The following is a 14,607-nucleotide window of genomic DNA, read 5'->3' as shown; positions in this document are numbered from 1 at the left end:
CAGTGTGAAGTTTCTGAAGTCACAGTGATGATTTGGGCTGCCGTGACATCTGCTGGTGTTGGTCCATTGTGTTATATCAAGTCCAAAGTCAACGCAGCCATCTACCAGGTGATTTTGGAGCACTTTATGCTTCCATCTGCTGACAAGCTTTATGGAGATGCTGATTTCATTTTGCAGCAGGACTTTAGCACCTGATCACAGTGCCAAAACCACTTCGAAGCGGTTTGCTGACCATGATATTACTGTGCTTAATTGGCCATCCAACATGCCTGACCTGAATCTCAGAGAAACTAGGAAGTATTGTGAAGAGGACGATAAGTAACATCTGACAAAATACAGAGGAGCTGAAGACCGCTATCAAAGAAACCTGGGCTTCAATAACACCTCAGAAGTGCTACGGGCTGATCGCCTCCATGCCACACCGCACTGAGATCATTTTTGGGAGATATTGAACATTCGGTTTTGCAAATCTTTTTTAATTGATCTTTGAGAAAATATTCAAATTTGAGATACTGAATTTTTAATTCTAAATTCATAATAATCTGAATTAAAACAATACTCTATAAATATTTCAATTTGTGTGCAATGGAATTAGAATGTAATAAAGTTAGCTTTTTTTTTAATGACAAAAAATAAAAACATTTCCATGATATTCTAATTTTTTGAGATGCACCTGTATATATCTGAGAGTCAAGCGTGGGACGGTATTCTTATACAGGTGATCAGCTCATGATCCGGTATTTTTTAGTATCTCAGAGCAGTTCAGTTCGCAGTAAACTTGCCAAAACTTGTCAAAAGAGAAGTTTAAGGGCTCACTACTTTTCCACCAAAATAAAAACTCAGTGGTTTAACTTTTGAAAGTGAACAAACAATTGTACAGAAAAATTAAACCTTATTACTATTAAACATGCTTGACTTGGAAAGTATGTATAACAGTAATTAATATTTAATATGAAACAAGAATATTTCATTTCATATTTGCATTTAATAATAATAATTATTATTATTATTGTAATTATTATTATTATTATTATTGTGATATAATAAATTGGGTTTTTCAGTCAAATGGTGCAAACAAAACTGGAATTTTACCAGAAAAGCAACAAGATTTGTTTTTCCCTACAAAAAAGAAGGGAAAAAAAGTATTGAGAGAACTGTTTAAAACAGACACAAAACAGAAAGAGTGTTTCGGTTTGCCCAAAAATGAAATTATGTCACCATTTTACTAATTTTGTTCCAAAACCTGAATGGATTGTGATGCCAAAAGATGATACGGGTCTTATTGACTTTCATTGTATGGATAAAAGCTGTTCTTTAAATATCTCCTTATGTATTCCACAAAAAAGGTCAGTTATACTGGTTTGAAACATCAAGGTGACGGAATAATCATCTTCGGTTGAACTGTCGGTCACACTTTAGTATAAGGTCCAATTCTCACAATGACTCTCCATGACTCAATGACTCTTCTCACCATTAACTATGACTTTTGCTTCAAATTACCTAATTTGCTCCTAATTAATAGATAGTTAGGTAGTTGTTAAGTTTAGATATTGGGCGGATATGATTAGGGATGTACAATATAGAAATGCAGAATATGTGCTTTATTAGTGCTAATAAACAGCCAATATGTTTTTAACAGGCATACTAATAAGCAACTAGTTAATAGTGAGAATTGGTGCCTATACTAAAGTGTTACTGAACTATCCCTTTAATTGATATTATAGAACCAAACAAGCAGGACCTTGAAGTTTGCCATAAGCCACCAGAGATCCGCTGAAGGTGACTCCACCGATGTAGGTCCCCAGGTAGGCCACGATCTTAGTGAGGTTTGCCGCAGGATCGGTTGCGAAGTGTGGATACTCCACCATGTACTCTGCCACACAGGTGAGCACAGCCGCCAAACCCACCAGACTGTGGAAAGCGGCGACAAGCTGCGGCAGGTCCGAGATCTGGATCTTCTTGGCGATGGTCAGACCTGCGAACAACAAAGGGGAACTCAGGCCTGCTGGTAAACGGGTCACATCCGATGAAGTGGTGCGTGTGTGTGTGTTGATGTGAATCTGGAGCGCAGGTTGGGGGAAGGGGGTGTGGGGGGCATGTTTGGGGCGGGCTGAGTCCTCAGGGTGGAAGCATCTGGAATCAAGCAGACTTCTGGTTTGAGCTGGGGCTGGTCGGGACGGTTTAAAACTACATTCCAGCAGGTTTCCAGGAATAATTAGCAACTTAGATTAGAAATGACTGGCTACAAAGCGTGATACCGTGCTGTGTGACTCACGCGACCTGATGACCATTACCTGGTTTTGCGGGGAAATCACAAGGTTATTTACCATTTACATTCACACACTTGGAGGTTCAAAGGCCACTGACTAAAGAAGAAATGCACACAGACACAGACACACAAGTGTACTCACCAGCAGTGCCACCCACCGCCATGGCCGCGCTCATCTGTGCTATGAGCTCAGGAGAAGGTTTCAGCGCTCCGAAAGTGGCAGCAATACCACCGGCCACTCCGATCATGCCCAAAGCGTTACCGAGACGGGCCGTGGACTGGGTGGACAGACCTGCAAGAGCCCCCACGCAGCATAACCCGGATCCCAAGTACATCATCTACACACAAAGAGAAGGTTTACAGGAAGTGAGGAAAGAAATCCTGTAGAATTCATTTCTCTATAGAACAACTACAGTATATAACTAGATTTTCACAGTGGCCAGGAAGTTACTATGGTGTGCCGAGCTGAACTTATATTACTACACATCTTTGATATTCTGGTCACAAGATTTCGTCCCTCCTTCAACCAGTGTTTTTTAGTGTGTGTGTATATAATACAAAAAAACGTGTCAAAAAATGTGTGTATAAATATTATAAACTACAAGATACAGTTTTTATTTAGTATTATTTATGAGTTTGTCATTATTATTGTTAACAGGCATAATGTATGAATTTTAACTATTGTTATTAACAATTTAAAAATAAAAGATTTAATTGCATTTATTTTATTTTAACTTATAATAATTTTAATAAGTAATTTTAATACTTCAATGTAAATGTGTGCAAGTTTGAAAATTCTAAGTTCAAACCAAACACTTTAAGAAGTTGCATGATTTGAGGAAAAATCCATCGTCTATAGTTCAAATGGTGCAGGACAATTGCAATAAACTAATAAAGTAATGCACTCTTACCTGTTCAATGTTGTAGCCGCTTTGAAGAGCCACCCCATAACCTCCAACAAACAAACCAGCAGGAAGAAGATACAAGTAGTTGTACTCTGGAGGATCAGTGGGCCGCTTGAACATGTCCAACATCCTCTGAGTAACCAAGAAACCCCCTGATCAAAAAATAAATAAATATTCGTATAAACACAAGACAATATAGTCAATGTTACATTTGTATACCAAACTTAATTTTTCCCAGCATTCATTTTAAATTAATATCAATAAATATAATTACTGACTTGATATAAACCATATTTTTTAAACATCAAGTTAAATGTGTAAAATGTCCTAATTGAGTTGCAGAAGGATGCCATTAAGAATGGCGGTAGTCACTCATCTGCTGCTCATTAGCGAAGTATTTTTTAAACAGCCATGTGATTGCATTTACATTCATTTTCCTGGCTTACACCGTCCTAGCTAAGCAACTTACTAGGACGATTACCAAACCAAAGCTTTTCATCCGAAACTCAGACAGTATCCAGTTTCACTCAAACCTTAGTGACCTGTTCCTCTGAGGATCCTGGTCAAATTTTTCAACTCCGAAAGAAATGCACTTAGACGGTTGAACACAATGTATACAGCATTAGAAAGAACGTTCCGTTTTTCCCACAATTAAATGTGAAGGATTCCCAGACATTATAGTAAGGGCCAAAGAATAAAATATGTTTTCATTCCTGTCATTAATGGAGCAGGTTCACCATAAATTCCTTGTCTTTTATTGAAATTAAATTGGAAAGGGCAATTGTTATTTTTTCCCTGCATGCACTTGTAACAATAAAAACGGTCGAAAAGAGGATAGGAAAAAGCGACCAGAATGTCCATATTTCTAACTCTAAGGTTTATGGGTAATGGGACTGCGGGAGGAATCGCCGTGTATGAGGAATGGAAATAACAAAAAACATCTTTCAACCGAAATTAAACACCTGCCTTCTGAGAAGATAAATATATAAATTCAGACACTTTATGTGCGCTGGAACACATCTCAAAAAGATGTTATTGTAGCATGATGAAAAATTGCTTTAAAAGCCTAGTAGCATGCCATTAAATCACTAACACACCCTCTGACCAGGACTGGCGTCTTGGCAAACCGTCCCAAGACGTAGAATGGAGGGGTCATTGGATTCAGGATGGCATTTTGGCCAACTGCCCACTCCAAGCCATTTTTCCCCCTTAATGGCCCTGTTGGTTGGTTTTGAACGGAGCCCGATTTATGACATGACCAAGGCTCTTTGAAGCAAAACTGCCACGCTGACATTTCCTGCTTCAGGTGTGAGGTTTAACGGGACTAAACTATTCCACCTGGAAGGAACGGAATACGCCGCTCTTCTCACGAACACAAGATGCAGGGCAGCCAGGGTGCAGCAAGCGGCGCGAGTGCACTGCCCTCGCATCTGTAATCTTACTCGACTTTCAGCCTCTGAGATTTTAGCAATGTTTTATCGTGCCTTTCGCTGTAGGGCAGGTACAGATTGTGTGTTCAGAGCACTCACCAGCGATGTTGACAGAGGAGATGAAAGCAGCCAGTACGGCCAGGGTCTCGGCCGTGCAGCTAGGAAGTAATCCACCACCCATGAGGGAGAGCCCACCAACAGCAGTCAAACCTGAAAAACACACGGCAGACATGTTATAAAAAAAAAAAAAGAAAAAAAAAGGTTTTATTTAAAATAATACATTTTGTAATATTTTATTAATAATAATAAATGCTTTAAATTCAGATAATGTAGTTCTTGACATAAAATCATCTTAAAATATACATAAAATTGATTTAAATATTAATTCAATTTTATAAGTTATATTTATTTTTGCCTTAAATTGAGAATTTATACAGTTATTTCTTAACATTGGTTGCAGATAACATTTACTAAACTACAACGAGAGATTTGCAATATACATTGACTGCAGTAAATAGCATTCCATGAGATACACCACTATTTTGAATGACTGAAAGAACCTGTAAAACAATAGATAGATAGATAGATAGATAGATAGATAGATAGATAAGACAGACAGACAGAAAGATAGACCGATAGACAGATAGATAGACAGACAATAATTTTTTTAATTAAGTTTGACTGCAAAAATTCAAATTTTATCAGAATACACCATGTATTTTGAATGGCATGAATAAATAAATGTAGTTTAATATTAAATTCATTTTTACATAAAATTAAGAAATATTGAAATATTGAAATACTTCATTGTAATTTTAATTAAAAAAAATATTATTATTATCATCATCATCATCATTTATTATTATTATTGTTATTATTATTTATAATAATAATAATAATAATAATAATAATAATAATAATAAGGTGCCTATAACAGCTACAACACTATAATGAGACATTAGCAATATATGCTCACTGCAAAAAAATACCATTACATGAGAATACATCACTAATTTTCAATGGCTGAAAAAAAATATAAAATAAAAATAAAAAATCTAATTGAATTTTTTTTTTATTAAAGTTTAATTACAAAAGAAACATTTTATCAGAATACACCACTTATTTTGAATGGAATACATAAAAAAAAAAAATATATATATATATTTTTTTTTTTTTTTTTTGCAGATGCGGATAACAGCTTCTACATTTTATTTACAAAAAATGTGCATTTCATCATAATTGGACCTAGATGTAATCATTACATCCATGCTAACTAATAAAGCATATATGGATAAACAATCACTCCCCCCACCTCTAATAAAGCACCATTCCACTAGAAATCTTACATAAAATGCTTGAGCTTGAGCACTCAGCGCTCAAAACAAGTCGTTTGTAACTCATTTTGATCGGGAATTAAAGAGGACAACACTGGCATCCCCAAGGGAAATCTGATAACCATCACCTCTTTAATCGTTTTCAAATGCTTCCGCGGCATTGAATCGACTGACCAAACCTGAGGTGGCCCTGATAGTTAGCGGTATCTTAAGTCAATGGAGTGTGTAACTGTTGGTAAGCATTTCCTCTCACTTTGTAATTCTGAAGTAACAATTGATCACAGACCAGCTCACAGGCCAAGAGCACGCTACCACAACACTGCAGGAAACGCAACAGACGATTTGTAAACCTATGCAGGCACGAACTGCCACACACACACAAAGACATGCAAAAGTCTGGATATCTGTAAAATAAAACCTTTGGATGAATATGAAAGATGCCGGAGTCTGCTTGAAATCCACAAATGGATACCTGTTGTTCTAATGGCTGGATAATATTTCGGACTTTCTGTGATCATGGAGAATAAAGCGACAAGTTGTTTGGCTGATTTAAGCAATGACACATCCATTAGGTCACCTCCACGTCACCCAAATGGACCCAAAACCAAAATCTAATAGCCCAAGTTCATCAGTAAACATTCCTTGGACCAAGCGACGTTCAAACGTTGATATCAAGCAATGCGGAGTCATTCTGATTCACCAGTTTCAGGTAGATTAAAGAGCAAGAGAGGAACTCTACTCCACCAGGAGCAAAGGAGTAACTTTACGCTTCTGGAAAAGTTCTCCCACACTTTCAATGAGAAAGAAAAATTCCACATTAGTGGCTTAACGTCTCGGTCACTTTTGTGAAAGCTTCATTACTTCTGGCACCGAAAGAAGCGAATTCCAACTCGCTCACATTTCCAGGCCGGTGAAAGACACAGTTCAGTAAGTGTCAAATATGGAACACCTCATACTCAACTACGACAAAGAAAAGCAAGAGACGGTCTCTAAAAGACTAATAAAGTAATTCACAGGAAGTCTGCAGTAGGTCGAGGCAAACTAATTGCTTCAGTTGATTCCCCACACTCTTGATGTCAAGTTTATAGCTCGCTTGACATAAAGGACTCTTTAATGCAGACCACCAAGGACTCGGTGGTGTTAAAAACAATGAAACCTTTCCTGGTTTCTCAGCCTGCTGAGAGAAACGAAAAAAAGCTTAATGAAGCACAGAAGCATCCTTGATCTGCCTGGCTGATGACGGCGTGGCCTTCTGAAGGCCGCTGAACCCTGGGACCTTGAGTCTAGACTAATGAAGAGCTGAATTCGGCACTTAACGGGTGGGCTACGTTGGCCCATCACAGACTCTAACTCAAGGGCTGGAAGAAAAAAAGAAAAATTAGGTGAGTTTCTGCCCATTAAAGCAAGTGGGTAATTCACACCCACTTGAGAGCCCTCCGTGGCTAAAGGGCAAACCCAGATGAAGAAAAAGCACTTTGATGACCAGTGCTTGAGAAAAAATTAGATCTTGCAACAGAAATTTAAATAGATAGAAAGATAGATAGATATTATAGATAGATAAAAAAATAAGCCCCTTCAAAAGTTTACATACTGTACCCTTGAATCTTAATACTATGTGTAATTTCCTGGGTGATCCAAAACGGTTTTTATATTTTGTGATAATTGTTCATGAGTCTCTTGTTCGTCCTGAGCAGTTCTTCAGAAACATCCTCCAACTCTTGCACTTTCTTTGGTTTTCCACCAACACCTGCATATTTGAACCCTTTCCAAAAGTGAAACTAGGATTTAGAGATCCATATTTTCACACTGAGGACAACTGAGGGACTCATATACAACTATTACAAAGGGTGAAAACATTTACTGATGCTCAAGAATAAAACAAAATGCATCAAGAGCAGGGGGATGCAAGTTGAGCGATTACTTTCACTTTGATTTACTAACTTACCAGAAATGGCATTTGTTACGGACATAAGTGGGGAGTGGAGAGCAGGAGTGACGCCCCATACGGTGTGGTATCCCACGATTCCTGCCAGGCCAAAGGTTGTAACCATCTGAGGGAAAGCAGCGTTGGGAGCACACAACCCCAGACCGATCGCTGAAGCCAGACCTGAGTAGAAATAAGATGTCAAACGTTATAGGTTTGTTTTTCAGTAAAGGTAATTTTGACCGCTTGACTGCAAAGACAAATCAGCCAAGTGCCAGGGGCAATGGGTCCTGTTTATACATCCCATAATCCTCTCAAAACATCAACATTGCTGTGGGTCATGTACACTTGCCACCTCAACTCTAATAGAGGGAACATTTGCTCTCTGACTCATTAAATTTTTAAATGTTACATTTTGAAAATAAAAAATATAAAAGTCCCATAACTACTTTTTGGTAAATGTAGAAGATTTTATAGTTGGTTTATTTTAGTGCTGTCAAACGATTAATCACGATTTTTTTTTGTTTACATAAAATGTGTCTGTACATAGTGTATAATATAATATATATATATATATATATATATATATATATATATATATATATATATATATATATATATATATATATATATATATATATATATATATATATATATATATATATATATATACACATACACACACAAAAAAACATGCATGTATTTAAGAAAATGGTATGTAAAATATTTGTGTAATATAAAATAAGAACAAATGTATATACGCATGTAAATATTTTCAAAATTGATACTGTATGTATGTGTATTTATATATACATAATATACACATAACACATACATATGTAGAGTTTGGTTCCAAGACGAAATAAACAAAAAAGTAAATTTTTAATTTTACACAAAATGCGATATTAGCAGAGTCATGTTTTCCCCCTATTTTTTCCAAGCCGTGACAAATGTCAGCATCTTTTTTGCGGCATATATGCTTAACCAATAACAGCGCACCATTCCATGCACTATAAACGGTAACAACCAATCACAGCCCACAATTCCACGCACTCTAGATGGCGGCGTAAAGGCGTCGCTTTGAGTACACCCGGTGTCATGAGGCATCCTAGTTTTCCTCATCTACTTTGTACTTTGTGATTAACAAACAAGGGCTGCATGATAAATCGCATGTGATTGACATCTGCATCTCTGCAGTAAAGCCAGTTCTGTGATTAATAGTACAGGTAAAACTTTCAGATGGAAATTATTCAGACGCTTTTAATACACCGAGACGTACATCACTGACAAGCTACACTATATCGTGTTCAAGATGAATTGCATTTAATTATGGACACGATATTGCATAGCTTGTCAGTGTTAGTGTTTTTATTAATGCTATTTATTTTTTTGTTAATACAGCACATAGAACTAGTCAATTAAATTAATGTTACATCTTAAAGATGAATGCACTTTTGGAAGTTGAATGTAAGGGAAATGTCATTTTGGAATTTCTGTGGTCTAATGTGATATTGTTCGTGTTTACGATGAAATTTAATTTTAATCGCTGCAATTAATTTATAGCATTAACAAGATGACCCCTTGAATTCATTTGGAGGCGATGACTGGTTTTCATCTTGCCACTTTCTTCGTAAATAAAACAAATTTTTAGTCATATTAATCTAAATGGATTAATTGCGTTTTGGAACCAAATTCTTCATATTATGTAAACAAAACTTATTTTTTTATGCGATTAATCTTGATTAATCGTTTGGTAGCACTCATTTATAAATGAATAAATAAAAAATACCTTTATTTATTTTTATATTATCATATCATAAATTATTATTGCCAGTGGTCTTAATAATAGGCCTTTTGGTTTTACAAACTCACAGACCAGCCATTTGCCATTTGTGAGTAAGAAAACATCAACACCATGCCAATGACAGACATACACAGCAGGAGGGAAGGAGCAACACAGCTACCATTTTATCATCCCAGGTTCCTGGCATTCAGATGCCAGAACGGGCCAAGATGATGTGGAAAACAAAACAGCTTTTGCCGCAATTAGGTGACCAATCGTGATTTAAAAAGGCAGTGATTTCGGCCTTCCGAGCAAGTCAGGATTCCCTGTACCTAAGCTCATACAGATACAGGAAAACCATGAAAGGGCAGGAAGATCTCATTTGCATGTTTGTTTATCAGCCGGTGTTTATTTACGTGCGAGTTGTATTTGTGGCTTGTCTGAGTGAGGAAGTGAGCGCTTTGATGTGAAGCCAAAGTTGCCTCTCCTCACACAAGTGGTCCTCAGGCGTCTGCAACCAATAGAATTCATTTGTGTGCCGTTTAGTTAAGCGGGGCTTTGGAGTCTAATCACATCTTGGGACAAAGCGGCCAAACAGGGGAGCTGCTATTTTTGGAATTTCTTAGCAATGCAGATTGTTAAGTGGATAAAAGGAAGAAAATAAAAATCGGATTAAGCTCAAAGGCAATAAAGGGGGGCCGCTTGAAATGTACACAGCAACCTTATTAACATAGTTCAGTGTCAGAGACCACCAATGCAGCGGTGTCCTTCTCTTAAAACACACAGGGAGCTGCTTTCATATTAACCCCAGGGGGGACCAGGAAAGATCCGGTGGGAAGAGGAAGGCAGGGAGGGCAGCCGGACTGTGATTTACCTCCACTGTAGATCCCAGCCGTGGTGAGGGTGGCTCTAAAGGGCGAGATGGCAGCTGCCTTTTCCTTCTCCAGCTCCTGGACACTCTTTTGTTTTGGAGGTGCTGCCACTGGGACGTTGTTAGGTTGTGGTGCAGGGAAAAGCACTTTTCCATCCTGCAGCCAGACAGACAGAGAAAGAGCCAGAATTCAAGTAACACCACAACTCAACTCCTTGAAAACTAAATGAGTGCCATAGAGATACTGAGTCATAAATTTCAAACGGTTCACATCCTTTAGCTCAGGGGTGTCAAACTCATTTTAGGTCAACAGCCAGACTGGATAAAACATCATCTTATGCAGGCCAAACTTTTGTATTTGTTAAACTTTAGTGTTTCCATGGAGAGAACACGCACGACAAGTCCACAAAACAACTTTGATGCTTAGGTCACCAATATTATGGTATTCCAAAATGGATTAAATTTACTCGTTTCAGTTACACATACACGACCAATATGAAATGTTAATATTATGTTATTTATTTTAATATTTGTCCTTATACCAGTCAATGCCAAATCTCAAAGGGATACGTCACCTTGTCCAACTTTGCACACATACAATTTCTATAAACAGTTTTTTTTTTTAAAGCTTGATTTTGCTAGATATTTGAGTGTGACATTTTGCATATACTTGAAAGAAATGTTTTACTGATTTAGGATGTAACCTATAACATGCAACACAATTAAGATTGTTTATATGTCCTCTGAAAAAAATAAAAATTAAATAAAATTTACCTGCATAACTACTGAACCTCGGATGACGTGGTCCATTGTGCCGTAATCAAACTCGTTTTTGACGTCAAAATGAAAAACTTCCTTGTCCGGGCTGATGGCACGGATGAGTTTGATGATGTTGTTCGAGTATAATGTGCTGGCCTGAGTCGGGAGGCGACTGGGAAGATCAGTGTAACCAACGTGGATCACACCCTACAGGAAAGTACAGAAACACGACAGACAAACATGTGAATATACACCACATTCAAAAGATTTCGGCTGGTAAGATTTTTTCTGTTTTTGCACAGCTCTAACAATGCCAAGATTTGGATGAAAAAGTCAGCCGCAAAGTAAATTAAAAGGTTGTACTTTTTTTGGGGGGTTTCCTTTGTTTATATACACCCCCCTCCCCCCAGTTACACACACATTTTGGCTGTTATGTATGTTTTGTTGACCTTGATTATTTTGCATTTAATTTGTCACCTGTAAATATTATCTGTTTGCATAAAAAAATGTAATGTCTTCATGTCACTTGATAAGTCTAAATACATAAAATCTGAATAAAACAAATAATAAAAAATGCCTTATTGACCCCTGAATGTTCCTGGCAAACACATGCGAGGCCTCCAAGTTGTTGTTCTGTAGCGGTGTACTCACTTTGTGAACGGAGAGTTCTCCAGGAACCGTGGTCTCAATGTTGCCCCCAGCTTCTGCAGCCAGGTCCACCACCACTGAACCATCTTTCATGGTCTCCACCATTTCCTTAGTAATCAGCACAGGGGCCTTCCGACCTGCATAATAATTTCAGCACAGTGAGACTGGTAAACCAAAACCATGACTGATATGCATTTAATAAGACTCCTCTGATGTGCCTTTTATCCGTGCAACCTAATATACTGATAAGCCGTTTTGCGGCTTGTTGGTTTTAAAAGAAAAACGCTATTCTGATAAAAGTGGAATGGACTGCATGCATCTGACCAATCTGAGCGTGCTGAAAACTGCCAGGTATTTAGTGTACAAAAGTCTAACCGGTGGCTCCATGGCTTCAGGGATGGAAATAAAATAACATTGGAGTGACACCAGGAGTGTGCACAAGCATGCAAGAGTCACAGGAACTGACTTCAAATGCCAGCGGTACTGGACAAGCAACACAAACTGGAAAAAAGTGCCAATCTACAGCAAGAACGACACAAAACAACCCTTATGTAATTCAGGAAACTTCAAAAACATTCTGTTATAGACGCCTGATTTTTATTAGCTTTCAGTCATGAAGACTAAGACAAGACATATAATCGGTAATTATGCTGCATGTAATTAGTTATGTCGGGTAATCCGTTTCTCTTTTCAAATTCCAGCAAAAGTCATGCAAGTGTCAACTTAAGGATCCTGAGATAATCAAGGATCACAGTTACAAAAAAATCTTCAACTGTAAACTTAAATTTGACATTTTTTTGTTTTGTTTTAATCAATCATTTTTTTCTCAAGTTCATCATGACTAGAGACCGACAAGCTCCAAAATGGACAAGAAAGCACGATAAAAAAATGTTTTTCCTATCTTCACTTTTGAATAATAGTCTGATCGATTAATTTAAAAATAAATAAATAAATAAACAAACAGACAGACAACCTTTATTTTCTAATCCCATATTGCCAGCGGTGATTTACCTCTGCGTCTATGATGCAGGTTAGACATCAATAACAGGTTGGAAATAATATTTCATTGTGGAGAAAACAGTAAAGGTGAAATGAAGGAAATTAGTCGATTTTGACTATAAAGCTTTCATAAACCCTTCACAAGGCTTAAAATATAGCCAATACAGAGATATATGGATTAATTAAATATGCTTTTTGGGCCTACTGAACTTATGATCACTTAAAAAAAAAAAAAAAAAAAAAAAAAAAAAAAAAGATTCTTGCATTTCAAAGAAAGAAAATAAAAAAAACAGCACATTGGTTTGTAACAACATAACGCTGAGTAAATAAAGAGTAAAATCTAAATTTCTGGCTGAACTCTTCCTTTAAAAAGTCAAATGGAAAAATAAGAGCATGTGCAAACACCCCAAGACTTATTACCTGCAAGAGTACATGCCAAAGCATGAGGCATGAGATGAGAAAAATAAAAAATAAAAAAAATAATAATAAAAAAGGAGGATGAGAAGGACAGGGAGGTGTGCGTACCAGGGATAAGCGCAGTAGTGATAATGATGTCAACATCCAAACACTGCTTGGCAAACAGCTTCATCTCTGCCTCGATGAACTCCTTGGACATCTCCTTAGCGTAACCGCCCTGGCCTTCTCCTGACTCCTTCATGTCCACCTCCAGGGGCTCGGCACCCAGGGACTTGAACTGCTCCAGTGCGGCCTCTCTGGAAGAAGAGGACAAGACTAATGCACCACTGCCACCGAGAGGAAGCTCACAGAACTGACGCTGATGGAATCCCTCAAACAGATGACATTTCAAAGCAAAGGAAGGATGTGAATCCTAACTAAATCCTCCAAACTTGGCTCACACTGTAAAATCCTAATCTTAAATCATAGTAAAATGTAGCCTTGTTTTTTTTTTTTTTTATCTTTACTTTTCAAACCATTTTGGCAGGATTAGCTGTGACATCACGGTTTTATTGCACAAGACCTTTTTATGTCCTTGTTTTTGGAAAAAACGTGAAAAAAAGAACTTTCAGATAAAACAAACATCATAAATCTAAACTAGAGCAGAACAGTGACTCAAAACTCAAATTTATAAATACTGACAAAAATGGAAATAAAAGAGCATCTGTCAGATAAAAAAAAAAGCGAGGAAAATACACAATATTTAGCTGCAAGCGAGAATCATCAGGGTCAATTAATGGAAAAAGGAACAAATGTTATAACTCACATTTGGCAATTGTGATAAAAGTTGTGGTAAACTATGAACACAACACAATGTGGTTCTAAGGATGTTATGGCGCCCCCTAGCAACACAAATGACTAATAACATTTGTAAATCGGTCTCTCCTGTGTCCTCGAACACTTGAACATCATGTTAATTAGACAAATAACAATTGATTAGAGATAGAAAAGAAAATGGAAACAAACAAACAAAAACAAAAAAACTAACTAGAGTGGAGATTTTTATGATGCCACCTACATACAGTATACACACTTCATTCAAAAGTTTGGGATCAGTAAGATCTGTTTTTTTTAAAGAAGATTATGCTCATTAAGGCTGTAGCTATTTGATCAAAAATAAAGAAACTAGAATTTTGTGAAATTATTGCAATTTAAAATAACAGTTGTCCATTTTAATATACTTAAATTATATATAATTTATTCTTGTGAAGCAAAGTTGAATCATTACT

General features: G+C 37.0%; 2 protein-coding genes across 4 annotated transcripts in view; both read right to left on the bottom strand.

Moving 5' to 3' along the window:
- Positions 1–14,607, bottom strand: part of LOC113038752 (mitotic-spindle organizing protein 2) — a 1,160,083-nt gene that overhangs the window by 987,060 nt on the left and 158,416 nt on the right. The gene's annotated exons all lie outside the window — the stretch shown is intronic.
- LOC113038711 (NAD(P) transhydrogenase, mitochondrial-like) overlaps positions 1–14,607 on the bottom strand; it is a 37,871-nt gene that overhangs the window by 15,945 nt on the left and 7,319 nt on the right. For both annotated transcript variants that reach the window (XM_026196331.1, XM_026196330.1), the window contains 9 exons: positions 13,448–13,635; positions 11,927–12,060; positions 11,291–11,482; positions 10,520–10,673; positions 7,884–8,045; positions 4,704–4,814; positions 3,181–3,326; positions 2,412–2,607; positions 1,742–1,975 (listed from right to left, as the gene is read on the bottom strand). In XM_026196331.1, coding sequence (XP_026052116.1) covers positions 1,742–1,975; positions 2,412–2,607; positions 3,181–3,326; positions 4,704–4,814; positions 7,884–8,045; positions 10,520–10,673; positions 11,291–11,482; positions 11,927–12,060; positions 13,448–13,635 — 1,517 coding nt within the window. The remainder of the gene's footprint in view (positions 1–1,741; positions 1,976–2,411; positions 2,608–3,180; positions 3,327–4,703; positions 4,815–7,883; positions 8,046–10,519; positions 10,674–11,290; positions 11,483–11,926; positions 12,061–13,447; positions 13,636–14,607) is intronic.

The sequence above is a fragment of the Carassius auratus genome, chromosome 21, assembly GCF_003368295.1.
Source record: "Carassius auratus strain Wakin chromosome 21, ASM336829v1, whole genome shotgun sequence".
NCBI lineage: Eukaryota > Metazoa > Chordata > Actinopteri > Cypriniformes > Cyprinidae > Carassius > Carassius auratus.
Note: the sequence above shows the minus strand (reverse complement) of the source record. Positions and strands in the feature narration are given on the sequence as shown.